The sequence below is a fragment of the Haliaeetus albicilla genome, chromosome 7 (assembly GCF_947461875.1).
Source record: "Haliaeetus albicilla chromosome 7, bHalAlb1.1, whole genome shotgun sequence".
NCBI classification, from domain to species: Eukaryota; Metazoa; Chordata; class Aves; order Accipitriformes; family Accipitridae; genus Haliaeetus; species Haliaeetus albicilla.
Genome location: NC_091489.1, coordinates 18,962,064 through 18,979,217, shown reverse-complemented (window position 1 = coordinate 18,979,217; position 17,154 = coordinate 18,962,064). Strand labels below are relative to the sequence as shown.

At 36.7% G+C, this 17,154-nt stretch overlaps 1 protein-coding gene across 3 annotated transcripts in view; it reads left to right on the top strand.

Annotated features, from left to right (window-relative positions):
- ADGRG6 (adhesion G protein-coupled receptor G6) overlaps window positions 1–17,154 on the top strand; it is a 116,608-nt gene that overhangs the window by 82,864 nt on the left and 16,590 nt on the right. For all 3 annotated transcript variants that reach the window (XM_069787165.1, XM_069787163.1, XM_069787162.1), the window contains 8 exons: window positions 478–685; window positions 1,171–1,336; window positions 4,626–4,766; window positions 8,411–8,527; window positions 9,669–9,714; window positions 11,987–12,093; window positions 14,870–14,997; window positions 16,276–16,544. In XM_069787165.1, coding sequence (XP_069643266.1) covers window positions 478–685; window positions 1,171–1,336; window positions 4,626–4,766; window positions 8,411–8,527; window positions 9,669–9,714; window positions 11,987–12,093; window positions 14,870–14,997; window positions 16,276–16,544 — 1,182 coding nt within the window. The remainder of the gene's footprint in view (window positions 1–477; window positions 686–1,170; window positions 1,337–4,625; window positions 4,767–8,410; window positions 8,528–9,668; window positions 9,715–11,986; window positions 12,094–14,869; window positions 14,998–16,275; window positions 16,545–17,154) is intronic.

Below are 17,154 nucleotides of genomic sequence, written 5' to 3'. Positions count from 1 at the left end.
GAAATATTTGCAGTGGGGTCAGACTTTCTCCCCAAAGCTTAAAAGGGTGAATGCTTTCTCAGTAATAGTGACTTTGGATGCATTTCTTTCACTTCAAGAGTGACACTGTTTTTCCCAGTGAAAAAGAAAGGATACCGTAAGGAGAAAAAAAAGAGAGAAAATGTTCTTTTTATTCCTTACTTTCCCTTTTTTTGTTCAATCAGTCCTTTCAATAATAATTCTGATTTACAAACTCAAATCATATTAAGGAAAAGAAAGACACAGCCAATGAGGACAATGTATAATAATCAGCAGGTTCTATATACTTTTTCATAAATTATAAATTTGATAAAATGATAAAATCCCATCTTCATTACAAGTACCACAGAACACGCTTTAGCTTTCCACAATGAGGATAAAAATTTGTATTTCTGAATTTCTTCAGGACTTATATACATTTTTTTCTCTTTTTACTTCATTTTACATGTACACTTACAGAAAACGCAGCTGATATAGCCAATCAGCTTCTGAATCTCACTGGTGAAGGGCAGCAGCTAACCTCAGACAAAGTAAATGATGTTGTGCAGAAGCTCAAAAAAATTGTGAATGATGAAGAAATTGATGAATCTCTGGGTTCTACCGTGGTCACAATTTTTTCCAATATTCTAACCAGTTCAGACAGTGTATTGGCAGCATCATCTTCAGAGTAAGTATTTCTGCATTTGAGACAAGCTTTTGAGAGCAACCTGCAAGCTTGGAAGTGTTCACCCTTCCATATGTAGACAAACAATTGCAGTATAAAAATCAAACTTTTCTGATTTGCATCAAAAAGAATTTTCCAAATTAGATATACAAATATTTCTATTTGTACTAAAATTAATGTGCCTGGCAAAGTTAAAGTATTTGGATGGAAAAGAACTCTCCTGATATATGACACAACATAGATCTAAGTATTGTCGGAAAATTATTTCAGGACCAGTGATATGTAGTCATATCATTTCTGTCAATCAAAAGCTTCTGTTCTCAACAGAGGTGCATAAATTTACAGCCCTACAGTCTCCGTGTGAATACACAGATGGGTGATAGAAACATAGTCAATAATAAGAGGATCGTCTTAAACATGGAAAGCATAGAGCATAGCTTTTTTTTTTCTGTATTCAGTTTTTAGAATAATTTTATTCCTGGTTTTAGAGCTCTGAAAACTATCGATGCCTTGGCTTTAAAGATCCAGTTCACTGGACCATCCATGAGTATTTCAACACGAAACCTCGCACTTGGAGTGTCTTCTATAAACTCAACTTCATTCAGAGGTGGTTCTTTCAGTGTCAGTCCACAGAATAATGCATCCGATTTCCAGGTATGGAACAAGCAGTTGTATTTGAACATGAAATGTTCCTGTTGTTCCAAGTGTGTTTACTGTGGTTCCTATAAAACCACTTACAACTCCCAATTCTCCCCCTACTATTTCCTTTTTTCCTGCAATCATCCAAACAGATTAATGTATTTCCTTGAGTGACAGGAAACCCAGATAAACTCACATGTTCCATACGGATGAAAAGTAATTTGCTTACAAATCCAGAACAGAATTTTTTCCGTTTCAGGAGGTTTTTTTTTTTACTAATGAAAAGGGAACAATTTAATAATATGAAAAGGGAAAATAAAAGTCTGCTGTGTTACCCATTGTACACTAGCTAACAACTCCACTGATGCATTTCAGCTTTAGAATAAGACACCTAAAGGTAGGTATCTACACATAGATTTATGCAGATACAATAGGTCTTCAACCTTCCAGTAGAGTTTAAACACCTACTGCTAACAGAGACCTAAGGGTGATCCAGTTGTCCACACATAGGTTGATAGGCTTATGCCATTTGGGATGTCCGAGGCAGTTCAAGACATTCATGTGGAGCTTGACCAGCCTAGACACGAAAAATAAAAGAAACACAGGTCACTCAAAATACAGAATGGTCTCCAGTGCTACAGTATCTAGACAGGCTGCTATAGTTAAGATATTTATCATCACCTCAAAAATATTTTTTCTTCTTTTTTCACAAATATAGAAGCTCAGGCATTTAAAAGCTATGAAATAGCATTTGAGATGCACATGAGCACCTACTGGGATTTTCCAAAGGCTCTGTTGAAATCAGTAGCAATGAGGCACGGAGACTTTTTAAATTTCACTATATGCCTGTCTGCATTTTATGGCACCTAAATGCTTTTAAAAATGTAGTACAATGTATTTTTTTCACAGTTATATAAGAAGTCTATGACAGAGTTAACGTAATCTCAGTTTCCTGGGAGTCTAACCATTCAAATACAGAGAGCCTTACTTGGAGAAACACACAGAAAAGATTAAACAGAAAATTCAAGGAATATGCTATCATTTGGGCCAGAGGAACCAAAACTGAATTAAAATAAAACATGGCATTATGAAAAGTGTTAAAGACTATCACTGGAGTATAAGCATCTTATGGAACCAAATTAATTCCTGCTGCAAATTGGCAAGACAACAATCCTAATAAATGTCTGATCATTTTATAAAGTACTATGTACTGTAAAAATCAAAAACAGTAATGAAGGCAGTGCTAGAAAAAGTAGTAGTAATATAATAGGCTGCAGGCCTTTTATGTGTTGTGTGTATAGAATTTAGATCAAAACCCAAATGCTGGTTGAAATAGATACAAATGGATTTAATGTAATTGAGTTTTCACATGTTTATATTCATAGATATTTTGGCTAAAATTCTTTGAATCAATTTTATTAGAAATTTTTTATGATTGTAAATCTACTTTTTTTAGCTCTCTTATTATGAAGGTCAATAGCTGATTGTTCTTTGATTGTTATCAAATGAACGTTTCTCCTCCAGGTTTCATCCTGTATTTATGGAAAGAGGAAAGGAAAAATTCTGAAGCCAGGTTTGGGATGTTCGCATGTATAATAAGAATTACCATCTGTGGCTTGAGGACATCCAGGAATTTTTTTGCCCTGGAATCATTCATTACAGCACTGTCTAAATAATCATAAAACCCAAACTCTGTCAAATTATTTATAATGTTCCTATTGGAACATGAGTTTATTCTCAGACTTTCACATTTCCAACAGCTGACTGAGAATTCTTAGCATCCTTCCTACCAGAAAAGTCTGCAGCAGCTGTGGTCACTGCTTATATTTTCCATGCCTATCAGGAAAGATACTTGCTATCCCTGCTGGAGGGAGATTCCCTTCTGAAAGCCCAGGTTTTTCACCAGCGATGTGATGATCTATCCCAGGCTCATCAGGGAGCATTAAACTCTTCAAGCTGTATGTCAGAGTGTTTCCAGATTTTATTTCATATTTTTTTCTTAAAGTAGATATCAAGCAAATGTATCCATGGCAATTTGGAAAGATTCTTTTTCGGTCCCCTGTGTCTTTATGTTTCTTGCCAAACCTTTGACTGACTTAGCCCTTGGTCTTTCATATTATTAAATTGTTCCTGTAATATATCCACACTTCTTTATAGAAGCCTCTTCCACTCTATTTGCAGACAATACCTAATGGGACATCTTTATCACACACACTTTCTGTTTAATGTGGCAGAATTGTCCTTTGAAAACCTTTTATTCAACTGTATTTAGCCCTGTCAGAAGATACCTATGAACCACTTCTCACTAATTTCCAAAGGTGCCTGTTATTCACAGTAAATCAGTGAAAATTTAGAAGTTAAATAAATCTATCAGTAGCCTATGGCTTTTAACTTTCTATTAGCTAATGGTGCTTTTAGAATCATACAGCTGATCATGAGAGGCATAAATACATGAGCAAGTTGCCTCTGGAGAAGTCAGGAGTGTGAGTTTCCTAATCTCACAGTGAAATTCTTAAATGCTTTTACTACAGAGCCACTGTGAGATGGCTTGCTCCCCTTCCTTTGATGGGTAGGGTGGCATGAGTGTGTCACCAAGGGAGACGATGCAGTCATAGAATTACTGCCTGGTAGCTAATGAAATGCGAGTTTTCACCCTCATTTATTTCCTGCTCACTAGTTATATCCCTGTGCCATAGAGGGCTTTCAGCTGTCTGACAGGTTGCCAGTATAGATTAAGCTTACATTGATGGCAGAAAATGTCTTTTTTGTGCTACATAGCACAATAAATATAGAGAGATGACATTAATCATTATTTTAAAATCTCCGTTCTCTAACAGAGAAACTAGAAAAGCTCCTAAGAGAATTAATTCAGATGTGCAGATCAAACTAAGTAATACAACTCAAGAAAGAAGGATTTGGAGCATATTTTTCAGTTCTCAACGTTTTTTGGTATGAGGAAAAGTGTCTTGAAGTTTACTGAAAATTATGACTGCCATTATTGCCATCTCATTATGTCCAAATCATCATTATAGCAGTGGAGCTGTTTGTTTGTTTGTTTGTTTGTTTTATCTAATAGCTTTTTTTGTAGCAGAAGACTGATCTCATGCTTGAAGGGTGGGAAAACTTCATAAGCCTTTTTTTATTTATTTATTGCATCAACTCTTACATAGGTACGGGTCATATTAGTGTTGATTGGTTCTAGACCCATGTTGAGATATCTTTGTGTAAGGGTGTGAACCCAGTTGTGACAATGGATGGTTTGATTTTTGTTTGAACATGTTCTTCTGTTGTTTTTATTTAACAGATAGATTTTGACAAGGATCAGACAAATGCCTTCGCTTCTGTTGTTCTGCCACCAAGTTTATTGAAGAATTTAAGTCAAGATGAGTTTGAAGTTATATCCAGGGCTCAATTTACTTTCTTCAATAAAAATGGTCTTTTTCAGGTAAACTTTAATGTGTTTGAAGTCATTTCAGTTAGGGTGAGACAAAGCCAGCTGCTAAAAGTTTCCTGTAGTATAATCATTTCACAGCATCTCATGAGTTACAGGAATGACAAGGTGATAACAGATGTAGGCACTAGAGACAGTGTTATGTTCAGAATGACAAAATAGTCCAAGTGCCCAAGTTGAATTAAAGTCAGTGATTTGACTGCAAATTCCTGTCATATGTGAGATAAACTCTTTCTCAGGTTAATCTATGGAAAACTGTATCCCAGCTGCGTATAATCAGAGTGAAGTAGCAAGGCCTCTTAAAGGGCATAACTCCGTTTAAAATGCATTAATATAGGTCCTTGATGTTCAGTGGAGCCAGATTCTTTTCTATCAGAAGAGAATTTGGCCTATAACGCTGTCAAGTACTCTTTCTTTCTCTTTTCCTTGGTTGGCACTCATATCCAGCTGACTACTTAACATTCAGCTGGAAACTCTGGGCTGATGGTCATCAGCCAGAGAACATTTGTTTCTATACATAATATTCTTCTTTTCATACATGTATTCTCACAAGCACACTGTATTTTAATATGGAATAAGGATAACAATACTTGTACCTGAAAACTAAAGGAACTCAGGTAGATTTGTTTTTTTCTCCTTTGGGTCCCATCACATGCTACTTATAAATAGTTCCTGCACGGTAGATGCCAAAAAAATTAGGAAGAGTTTGCAGCTTGGAAAAAAAACAACCAAAAGCATACCTATTTTGAAAAAAAATAAAAATGAGTTAATTAAGAAGGAAGCATTGTTTCATAGTGAACTGTAGACTGAGCCTCAGAAGACTTGAGTTTGTTTTCCCATTAGTATTTCAGGTGACCTTTGGCTCTTGTGCATCCGCAGAACTCTGTAGTATTGTATTGTCCCTATATTATCGTTTTTATTGGCAGTGTATCCAGATTCTTCAGATAATCTAGGCAAGAAAATACCCATGACCCTCAGTTGCCTTCTGAAATACACCCCAAAGTATCTTTAACTATTTAAAATAGTATTCATTTTAAGCCTGCTTTTATGAAAAACAGGATGGATATATTTAATAAAGAAACCAGAAGAATACAGATGTAGGCTTGTCATAATGACATAAAATCATATGAAGTAAGAATGTGTCCTTTAATGATGCTAGAATGTGTTTCTAAGGGATACTTAATAAGTCATTGAAAAGCAAAAAACAGGAAAATTTGCACCTACATTTGCAACTAAAATTCTTTTCCTTTTTCTGTGTGTTTTTCAAGCTATTCATGGGTGACGTGTAAAACTTGCATTTTAGTGAGTCTAAAAATAAAGTAAGTCTAAAAAAAAAAAAAGGCTAAAAATAAATTGTTCTACATGCCATCTCAAACCCAATAACTTTATCCATTAGTATAAAAGTATTTCATAACTATATTTATTCCAATTGCAATTTAAAAAATTCCCAAAGCTATTAGCTGTATTTCTTATAAACATTCAACATAACAGTGAAACATCATACTTCACAGCACTGGAGGGTTTTTTTTATTGCAACTGAGGGAATGCTAGTAAATTTTATCTTGTCATTCATTAAAATCAGATGATTACATTATTTAGAAGACTATATGAAAAATTGATGTAGGCTATTCAGGGTGGGATTCATTTCACCAAAGGCCGGTGTGTTCAATGCGCATACCTGTGCCTGAACTGTTATCCAAAAGCTGCCTTCAAAGCCAGTTGATGGAAAAGAATGGACACCACTGAGGTGTGACACGTCTCATCCTAGTGCAGGACTAGGCGTCAGTTGCCCAGACAAAGGAGTGTAGTGCAATTTCAGACACGCCAAGGTGCAAAGGTACTATTGGCCAACAGAGGTGACAACAAACCTGTAAGAGATGTGAGATCTTCTGCAGTAGCAGCTGGAGACTGGGCAGGATACCTTAAAGCCTCTGAAATTACTTACTTTTATGCAACCAGTATTCGACCTAGATGTATAGAATAGGTAAAATGGATTATGCCCTGGATGTGCCAGTTTCCTTTCATTGACTATCTTAAGAAATTCTAGAATGGCTACTTCAGTTCTAGACCTTCTTTTTACATGTCTAAAGTTAGGTTGGAAGGATCATCCTCATGAGTTCTGAGGACATGAAAATAATGTGCAAATATGGTAAATATGTGAATTGTAATGATTGTCTAGACTAGACCAGATTTATATCACTGACACTAGCCTCAGCATTGCTTTACCTTGTACCTCTATATATTTTATTGGCTAAAACCTTACCCCTAACTGTAGCTAAGCACAGCCTTATAGCTAAATAAGCAGTCATCTGTATTTTACTTCAATGCACACATTATTTCTTTTCCTTTCTAAGGACAAGTAAGAATAAATTGCCTTCCTTAAAAAGACCACCTGATATTTATTTCTAGTTTTTGTTATCTGCTAGAGACAGAATCCACTGAAACCCATAGAAATCTGTCCAAAGGTTTTCATAGACTTCGTCAGATGTTGAAATTTAGGTGGTAGTCAAGAGGTTTTCTCTTGTTTGAATGCTCAAGAACTGTCTAGAAAACTGTATTTTTATTCCTTTGCAACTTTTAAGTTTTTAGGAAATTATGTCACAAAGCTCCAGTATAATCTGAAATACTGTGTTTGAAAACTCTTGCATATGGTTCTTAAATGAAATGTTCTTCTCAGGATAATGTGCACTTAATAACTGAAGCTATTCTGTCTCTCATAAGTGGTGGGATCTCATGAGCCCAGTGCTAAGCTGATACCTGATACCTTGTCAGGCTAACAAAACTGATAAAGTGAAGGAATCAGGGGGCTTCAGGAGTTTGGCAGCCCAGATTTTTGGAGGGAAAGTGAGTGGCAATAGACTTCATTTGACCTAAAATCTGCTGCAGGCAGTGACCAAGCTTCCCAGCTTCCCACAAGGCTAACCAGGCATGTGACTATGCAAGTTTCAATGGAAGCTCACTTCCATTTTCATAAATCATCAGTTTCCAAGGAAAACTTCTCATTTGGAAAATTCTCAACCTGGTGCTTTCTCACTGCAGGTTAGAAATGGTATTTCTCAGTGATAACATCAGTCTTCTATTTAAATTCCAATTAAATAAGACCTTGTAGGAAATATTATCTCCTACAGTATGTTACACTGCTTTGAATTTGTTTACTACTTCTTAGTCATTCATTGTAAGATAGAGGATGATTTAGCAACTATACATAGAAAACACGTTATTCCCAAAAAACTTTGCATCTACTAAAAAGGACAGCATCGACAATAAGATAAGAAAGCTAGTTCATTCTTGTTTAGGGAAGTGAGCTAATCTTATAATGGGTTGTTATCTGCTACACTGTTTGAGTTATAATTTTGTTGGCATCAGACATAACGATTAAAAGGGGAACTTATGCCTTCTAACCTCTCTCTATAATTGTGCCTATATGTTTATGACTATAAGGAAAATAGGGAAACTTCCATGAGGCAAACCCATAATTTGATTTTATAAACATAATGTTCTTATATTGCATAATCAAAAGTGTAGAAATGCTGACAACTTATTTATTCTGGCACGCTGCAAAAAATGAAACTGTGTGCTCTAGCTTTTATGTTATGTGCTGTCTAAGCATTTATTATATTTTTCTGAATCTTTCAAAGGACGCAGAAAATCCTGCCAATTTGACCAGTTTTGTGGTGGCATGCAGTATTGGAAACATAACCATCCAGGATCTTCAGGATTATGTGAAGGTTACAATTAAGCACACCAAAATTCAGGTAAAACAAAACTGGTTATTCAGAGGAACAGGAATGCAGATTATATATAGTAAAGGCTAAGCATATAGCCTGATTGATTTGGGTGGATTTTGAGTAAGAACATAAACTCAAATGGAAATAAAAACTCTAGAACAAAAGCAAGTAAGCAAAAAGTAAAAAGAAATAAACTCTCCTATCCTCACACATTCCTGCTCTGTTCATGATCTAGCATCTATCTGAAAGACTATTGATTCTGCCACTCAGAGGCAATTTCTGTGCCAATAACTGGAGGCAAAACCTCTATTCATGACCATGTTCATGACCAGTGACCAGGGACACAATTTATTACACTGGAACTTTAGAATGACTTAAATTATTTGATCAAACATCAATTGCTTTGTTAATAGTTCCCCGAGTTATTTTGTTGTTATGTGGTTTTCAGCAAAGGAAGAATGGACAGAACCATGTTGTTAAAAGATGACTACAATTAATTTAGGGAAATACAGACCAAATGCAACCTTTTGGCACATAGTGTTTCAGTCAAAAAACGTGTGAGCTTGACTCTGTTCTCAGACATGTTGTCAGTAGCTACTCCAAAAGAGACGATAGCACTAGAGAAGTTAAGAAAGAAGCTGTGAAAATGCAATACCTAAGTAAATTGTTTAGGTAATGAGAACCTGGTTTGTAATTTTCACAGTTCAATTAACTTTATCTTGCATTTCATTATAATGATAATTTTAAGGTCAGACAAAACAACCTCCACTTAGGTTCAGCAGGCTTTTGCACATTTTCAAGGCCAGTTACATAGAGGATTCACTGAGAAGTCCTAAGAAAGTGAACATTAAAAAGTATTTAGACTCTGTAAAGACATCATACTCGTGGATAACTTTAGTGAGACAATAAAACTTCATTATTTGGAGGATGTGGAAAAGGAACAGTGCAGAGGAACAGTACTCTAGATTTTATAATCTGAGTAGATCTGTCTTTCCAGCAGAACAAGTTCTAATTTGACAGTAAACAAAATTTCAACAATCCAAATGATATTTATTCTTCTGCTCATTAAATGAAAAGATATGTAGGAAAACATCTCTTGTAAATGCATATGTTGATGAGGTTTATGTCTGAAGAGGCATACAAAGTCTACTTTTGCATGTGTTCTTAGGAAGATCCTAAGCCTACCTGTGTCTTCTGGGATATGAACAAAAATGGTAAGTTTAAAAATACTGTAATTGGGGGGGGGGGGGGGGGGAATAAAGTTTTAAAATCAGTCACAGTCTTGGCCATTTTGCTTCTTAATCAATCCTTGCAGAATTTGATGAAGTTTTTAGACTGTATCGTTTCTTCTGGTTAGTACAGTTGCTTGTAACAGCAGATGTTAAATATTCTTTTAAAAAGTTTTTTTATGTAAATTTGTTTAACATTTTAAATTCGTAAATTAAGTTTCTCTTCTGTATCTGATAGCAGTTTTTCACTGATCTGTCTGTGCGTGCAAATTAAATAGTGATGCTACTCAAACACATTAATGGTTCTTAGCCATACTTTTAATTGGTAATTTTTAAAATGTTGGGTTATTTGAATGCGAGATTGTGCCTGTTACAAACCTTAAGCTGGTTTTTCCTCCATGGAAGGTTAGGAACTACATTACACAAACTTCAACCACCTTGTAAATAGATGACAGTCAGCATGGTGAGGTCCCATATGGAGACACACGTTAATGAGGCAGCATTTTAGCCCATTCTTCATTGCTACTGCCTAACCCATGTGTGATGTTACACTCAGGCTCTTCATCCTTTGCACAAAGTCATTCTCTGGGATGACTTTCCAGATCCTTCTATTTTAGAGATCACTACTGAGATGTTACTCTTCCTTACGATGAAACAGATAGAGGGAAGAAATAACTGTCCTTGTCCTGGTTTCAGCTGGGATGTAGTTAACTGTCTTCCTAGTAGCTGGTACGGTGCTATGTTTTGAGTTCAGTATGTGAAGAATGTTGATAACACTGATGTTTTCAGTTGTTGCTCAGTAGTGTTTAGACTATAGTCAAGCATTTTTCAGCTTCTCATGCCCAGCCAGGGCACCTGACCCAAACTGGCCAACAGTGTATTCCATACCATGTGACGTCCCATCTAGTTTAGGAACTGGGAAGTGGGGGCGGGGCATCACCGCTGGGGACTGGCTGGGTGTCGGTCGGCGGGTGGTGAGCAATTGCCCTGCACATCATTTGTACATTTCAATCCTTTTATTACTACTGTTGTCATTTTATTAGTGTTATCGTTATCATTATTAGTTTCTTCTTTTCTGTTCTATTAAATCGTTCTTATCTCAACCCAGGAGTTTTACTTCTTTTCCTGATTCTCTCCCCCATCCCACTGGGTGGTGGGGGAGTGAGTGAGCGTCTGCGTGGTGCTTAGTTGCTGGCTGGGGTTAAACCACGACAGTCCTTAGCAGCAGGATTTCGGGTGGAGGTGTTTAGTACAAAGTCTTGCAAGAAGTGAAGTTTACCATCCAAAGTTGTACTCATAAGGATAAAAATAAGCAAAAAAAAAAAATAAAAAAAAGAATCCAGTTAGGAAGATAAACTTAAAAAGCACATTAAAGGAGAAACACACAGGGAGGAAATTATTTTCAGTGGCTGCTGCTTGAGTGGGGGAGAGTTTTAAGTGGTTTTGGAATATCTTGACAGTCTTTTGAGAGATTCTGTCTTGAATTTGAGGTAAAGTTATAGGGCCAGTCAGATAATTTGCTGGATTTTGCCTGGAGTTGTGCAAAAATGTCTTTAAGGGTTCAGAGAATATGAACTATTTGACAAAATTAGTTAGTATTTTAGCAGAGAAAAATGAAAGACGTAAAGAGAAATACAAATTCTAGTCTTTAACATTTAATTTTTTAAAATAAAATCTTTCTACTTATTTTTCAGAATGGCCTTTTCAGGTGGGTCGAGAAGGGGGTAGTTTACTTCATGTTGTTTCTTAAGGCCACAAAGGATCATCAGGATTACCCCCTCCGACCTTCTGTATTACACGTGGCAGAGAGGAAGGGCGGGACCCTCTGCTCCTGGGCCATAAATGCTTTCATGTGCCTGGGGATATATGAGTAGGAGGGAGGCAGGTGCAGACATTGCATCAGTGTGGTAAAAGGGAGTTCTAAAACCATCTTATTGTTGGGTAAAACTAAGGTGTGTCTTAATGCGTGATCCACATAGTATGTCTTATTCAACCCTTATTAACCAAAAAGCTCCCTACCTTTATTATATATCTCCATCTATTGCTTCTGCTCAGTAGTCCACCACTCATCTGGTGCCATTCTCTGCAGAAACCAGGAAATCTGACACTTGCTTCTCTCCTGATTGTTTCTAATGTTCACTCATTCAGTTTGAGAAAGCACTTCTGCATTTGCACCAGATGAAGTGAGAAATCTGTTAAAAGAGAGGGTGACATGAGTTTGTTGGAAAGTACAGTTTCTCCTGTTTCATTTCCACAGGTGGCAATGGTGGCTGGAACCCTGCAGGCTGCCAAGTGCACACAGAGTCCAATGAAAATGAGACAGTTTGCTTATGCAACCACCTCACGCACTTCGGGGTCCTAATGGTAGGCAAACTCGCTGTTCACTAAGTTATCTTTCCTAGGAACTCAATGCAGTCTTCATCTTGGGTTAAGACAACTCTCATTTTTGTTACTTGGGTTATTCCTTTTGCACGTGATTTTTAATAATGATACATCATTTTGCCCCTTATTGTCATAAAGTTATCTTTTCATAACAAAATAGCTAGTCATAAGGATTCTGGACTGAGATAACGAATAAAGTTAGTAATGAAAGTTGTTGTTGTTGTTATGTTCTTTACAAGTGGCTAAATATTGTAAAATAAAAACTAAAATGTGCCCATAAGAGTATTCCAAATTTTGAAAATACTGTGCCACAGAAGACCTGGGGTTGAGACTTCTGAGCGATACCAAAATACAAATAGCATGTTATAACATCCAACTTCAAAGCTGGGACATGGCTGGGCAAAAAAGAAAGTCAGGGACTGTAAAACCAAGGCCCAGCACTACAACTTCCATAGTGAAACAGAAAAAATTGATCTTAATGAGTCCTAAGGTGCAGGGGGTCTGTGTCATTTCCCTTAACAATATAATCTGACAAAAATGACCTGCAGCTGAAACAGGAAGGTGTAACGAGGGAAATTAATGAGAAACAAGCCTAGGTAGATTTTAAATTTCAAGATCAGGAAAGTGGGAAGTTGTTTGCAGAAAAAAAAAAAAAATAGGATAAAACGTTGAGGTACTGTTTTCAGAACAACAAAAAAGAGAGACTCATATTGTCAGGGAAAGAGAAATGCCCTACAGTCAGTAAAACTGCTAATGAGGATGAAAAGTCAAGGAAACTCAATAATTCCCTTTCATCAGGATGAATCCTGAGATTCAAGAAGCTAAATTGTCCCTTGCAAATTTAGGTTGCAAATTAACAAGTTTTATATTTATTTAATGTCAAAAAAGTATAAAGAAGTATCTTCTTTCATGAAATGTGTAAGTCTGTATTTGCTGTGTTCTTATAAATGGCTTTAACCAGCTTTGGGGGGCCTTGCAGTACAGGCCTTCTCTTGGAAAAGGTCTGCCACAGAAGGGTGGTACAAAACATGTAACTTGGACTCTATCAGACCCTTAAGGAGAGTCTGCAGGCTGGGTGGCTGAGATAGGTAGAGCCTATCAGGGAGATGAAAGTGGGAACCATATAGAGCACTTCAGCCCCAGTAGCGTAATTTGTCTAGCATTCAGGTGCCTCCAGCAATTCACATGTGTGAAGTGTTTTTGAGAGAAAATAATTCCAACATGAAAAAGATGGAACACTGCTATCTTTTCTTAACATTTGGTGATTTTTTTATATTCAGTAATGGGCTGAAACATTTCTTTCCATCTGAAATTAACATTCTTTGGCCTGTAAAACATACCTGCAGAAAAGTTGTTTGCTCCTGGTCACAGCAATACTCCTACACAAAGTATTTGGGTTTTGATTTAACTTGTTGCAATGACACAACCACACAGGGAACTGCATGCACTGACTTTTTCAGCTTTGGCCTTCCAGACCCTTCTTAATAGAGCTGCTGTCTTCACGTCATGCTTAAATGTAGATATGAAAAAGCCATAAGCTCTTTGTCTTTTTTGCAAGCTAAATTGTGGTCTTGTTTCTCTTTTCATCCTTGAAGGGAGAAAAAAGGGCTTTCTTTAGGATATAGTCAATGAGTCCCTTCTCTTCTCCAAATGCATTTGTGGCAGTAGGAAATAAGGCAGAAGTTCTTTGAATTTGGGCTGTGTTCCAATAGATTTTTACACAGTTTTGACCCTTCCAATTGCTTTTCCATTGTAATAATCTTTTCTGACTTTTATTTAGGCATTAAATTGTTTTCAAATAACATGCTCCTTATATGTATAAACTGTTATATAAGGTTGGAACAGGGTGTAAAAAACCTGCTCCTTCCTTTTCCTATGAAGAATGGCAAGTTTTGCAGCCTTTTATTAATTTCTTTTTGCTAGATAGTTTTGCTAGGGACAACAGTGACATTGACTGTAGAATGGACACCATTATGTGTCAGTATTTGCTCACATTTACTCCACAGTGATATAGATCCAAACATTCTAATTTTTTCTTGTCCTTAAAAAAGGAAATAACACTGGCATGCATTCTCAGACGGTACTATGTGGCAATTACAGTTGGACAGAAAATTGGAAAAAAAATCCTCAGAATGTTCCTGCTTCATTTCCAATTTTTTTTTTATGTTGTCTTTGTCACTATTTTTCTGACCAATTCTATTTATAACTGTAGTTTGCATGTCAAAACAGACCATAAAACCAAAAAGCAGTATCTTACCCTTGGTTTCACCCATAGATGATTAGCTACCTTGACTCTTACGAAGTTTTAATAATGAGAATTGATGTCAGAAGCTCCTCAGAATGTTGCACATTTCAGTATGAATACTTTTAAATTACATTTTCCTAAATCTTACATCTTCTTAAAGTTAGTTGTCTATAAGCAACAGAACTAAAAAGTTTGAAAAGGGGAGATTTTTCCAGAGAAGGACAATTTGAAGTCCTGGTACTGAATTTAAGGATCAGTATCAGGCTCTGTCTATCTGCTAATCTCAGCAGTTTTAATACTTAAAAGTGCAATGTTTTGAAGAACTATGGGAAGGAAGCCAGAGGTGTAACTATAGACTAAGTATACTCAGTAAACATGAACCCTAATGTCAGGGTTATAGGGGTATTGCTAAAGTGCTTTTGAGTTTTACTTGACTAATTACCGAGAAAGAATGTTGTGCTCATGGAAAAGGTGTTTGCTATAACTGATGCCTCTTCCTCCTCTCTCCTGTAGGACCTTCAGAGAACCGTTACACAAATAGACCCACAGAATACCAAGGTCCTCACCTTTATCTCTTACATAGGCTGTGGGATATCTGCTATATTTTCAGCTGCAACTCTTCTGACATATATTGCATTTGAGTAAGTATTAGTTCTGTGAAAAACATCACAAAGGATGTACCTGTATGTGATGAATAAAATAAATTAGTTACATGGTTAATGTGGTTTATTTGTCTAGGAAAGGCAATCTGTGTTAAAAAAACAAACAAAACAAAACTGCAAAATCATGGTCACAATGTTGTAAGTGGAAATTTTTTTCAAGGGGACCTAAGTTCAGACTCTTTCCTCCTGTTTCCAATGTGTTGTGCTGCTCAGGTCTCGGAATAAGACTAATGTGTCTCAGAATTTTCTCTTTTGGGAGTACAGTATCCTCTAGATTCTGAACAGATATGTATTATTTTAAAGTCCTCAACCGGGCTTTTTGTAAAAACAAAACAAAATTTGCCTGTGTGAGCATAACAAGTCCTAAGTATAAAAAGAGAAATTTCCAACTAGAACAATTACATTCTAGAGCCCTTCAGAAAGAAGTGGGAAGAGAATTAAAATGAAAATTGTGAAGTGTTACAACAATTTCAACAGCAGTCCTACTGAAATGTGAAAGTGACTCAACAGAATGCAAAAGTTCTGAAGTGATACAGTTCTGTGAACAGTGAAAAGAGAAAATGAAGTCATTTAAACACAAAGGAACCATTCTGCCTGTAACAGGACAGGACAGAGTAGCTGCTAAAGAGGGATAGTTTGCTGGCAGGGGGAGGGTTTGAGTTCTAAATATCTCCAATGATTGCATTCCTATTGCATTACCTACAGTATAGTGTTCTGGTCCAAGATGGCAGAAATTGTTGGCTTGCCCCTCAGTTCATATATTTCAATGTGTATCAGTTAAGAAAGAAAATTGACCTCATCTTCCGTCTTCCTATGCTATTAAAAAAGCCAAACAGAAAATAACATGCACTGGACAATATATTCCAAAAATTAAGCCAAGATTTACATATAAAACGGTCAGAGATAAGCTTCTGCTCAGCTGTATTTTGAAAGTTTTCTTTTCATTTTCTTCAGGTTTTGTTTGAAGTACAAAAACACATTGTATTATATTTAATTTGAAATGTTTTTAATAATAAATCAGTTGCTAAAATATTGTGGCAATTAATTAGCTCATTAAGGACCCAAAGAAGTGGTAGCTTTCCTACACTACATATCACAGAGAGGTACACATCACTATGCCTTACTGCCATAAAAGCTTACAGCTGGGAGGAGATCCCTGTGCTTTTATTTACTTTGTAAACTGGTAAACCCAGCTGCTTTAAGTGGCTTGGGTGATTGAAGCCAATTAATCATATGTACCTGTATTTCTCTCATTAGGAAGCTGCGAAGAGATTATCCATCCAAAATCCTGATGAATTTGAGCACAGCCCTGCTCTTTCTTAACCTCATCTTCTTGCTTGATGGTTGGATTGCATCGTTTGACATAGGTGGCCTCTGCATAGCTGTAGCTGCACTTTTGCACTTTTTTCTTCTGGCCACCTTTACGTGGATGGGACTAGAAGCTGTTCATATGTACATTGCTCTAGTGAAAGTGTTCAACACATATATACGGCGATACATACTGAAGTTTTGCATCATTGGCTGGGGTGAGTTCAGTAGATGCAATATTTACATAGCATGTATATTGAAATGATGCCATATAAAAGCTCTTTATCATAAATGAAGAGCAGAATCAAAATCAGCATAGCATTTCCTTCCCCCCACCCCATGGCAGTGCCAGCATGCAGCCAGCCCTCTCTGTCCCCGAGTTCCCCTGTATAATTCTGCGCAAATACACCATAACTGGCACTCTCTGCCCAGAGCAGCTTACAGCCGGAGGAGGAGCGGAGAGACCAGATAAACTGGTCTTACTTTCCAGGGAGGCCAGAATGGGAGAGAGGAAATGTCACATGAGAGATGGAGAACCATGGCACACAATGAATTCAGAAACTCTTGAAGTTACTACAAAGCCTATGGGGATCTTTGCATTGACTTTCAAAAAGGTTTAAATCCAGCTTAAAGTTTCTTGCCAACAAGTACAAAGCCTATGGTGGAATTAGAAACAACCAAACTTTCCTGAGCTTCAGCACAGTGTTTAAACCACAGAGAGATCCTGCCTACCCTAAGCAGTATACACAGCAGGACTGAAATGGAAAATGTAATACTGAAAAATAACTGCAAGGCTCAGGCAGCAAGGCTTTTATTCTTCATTTTTTT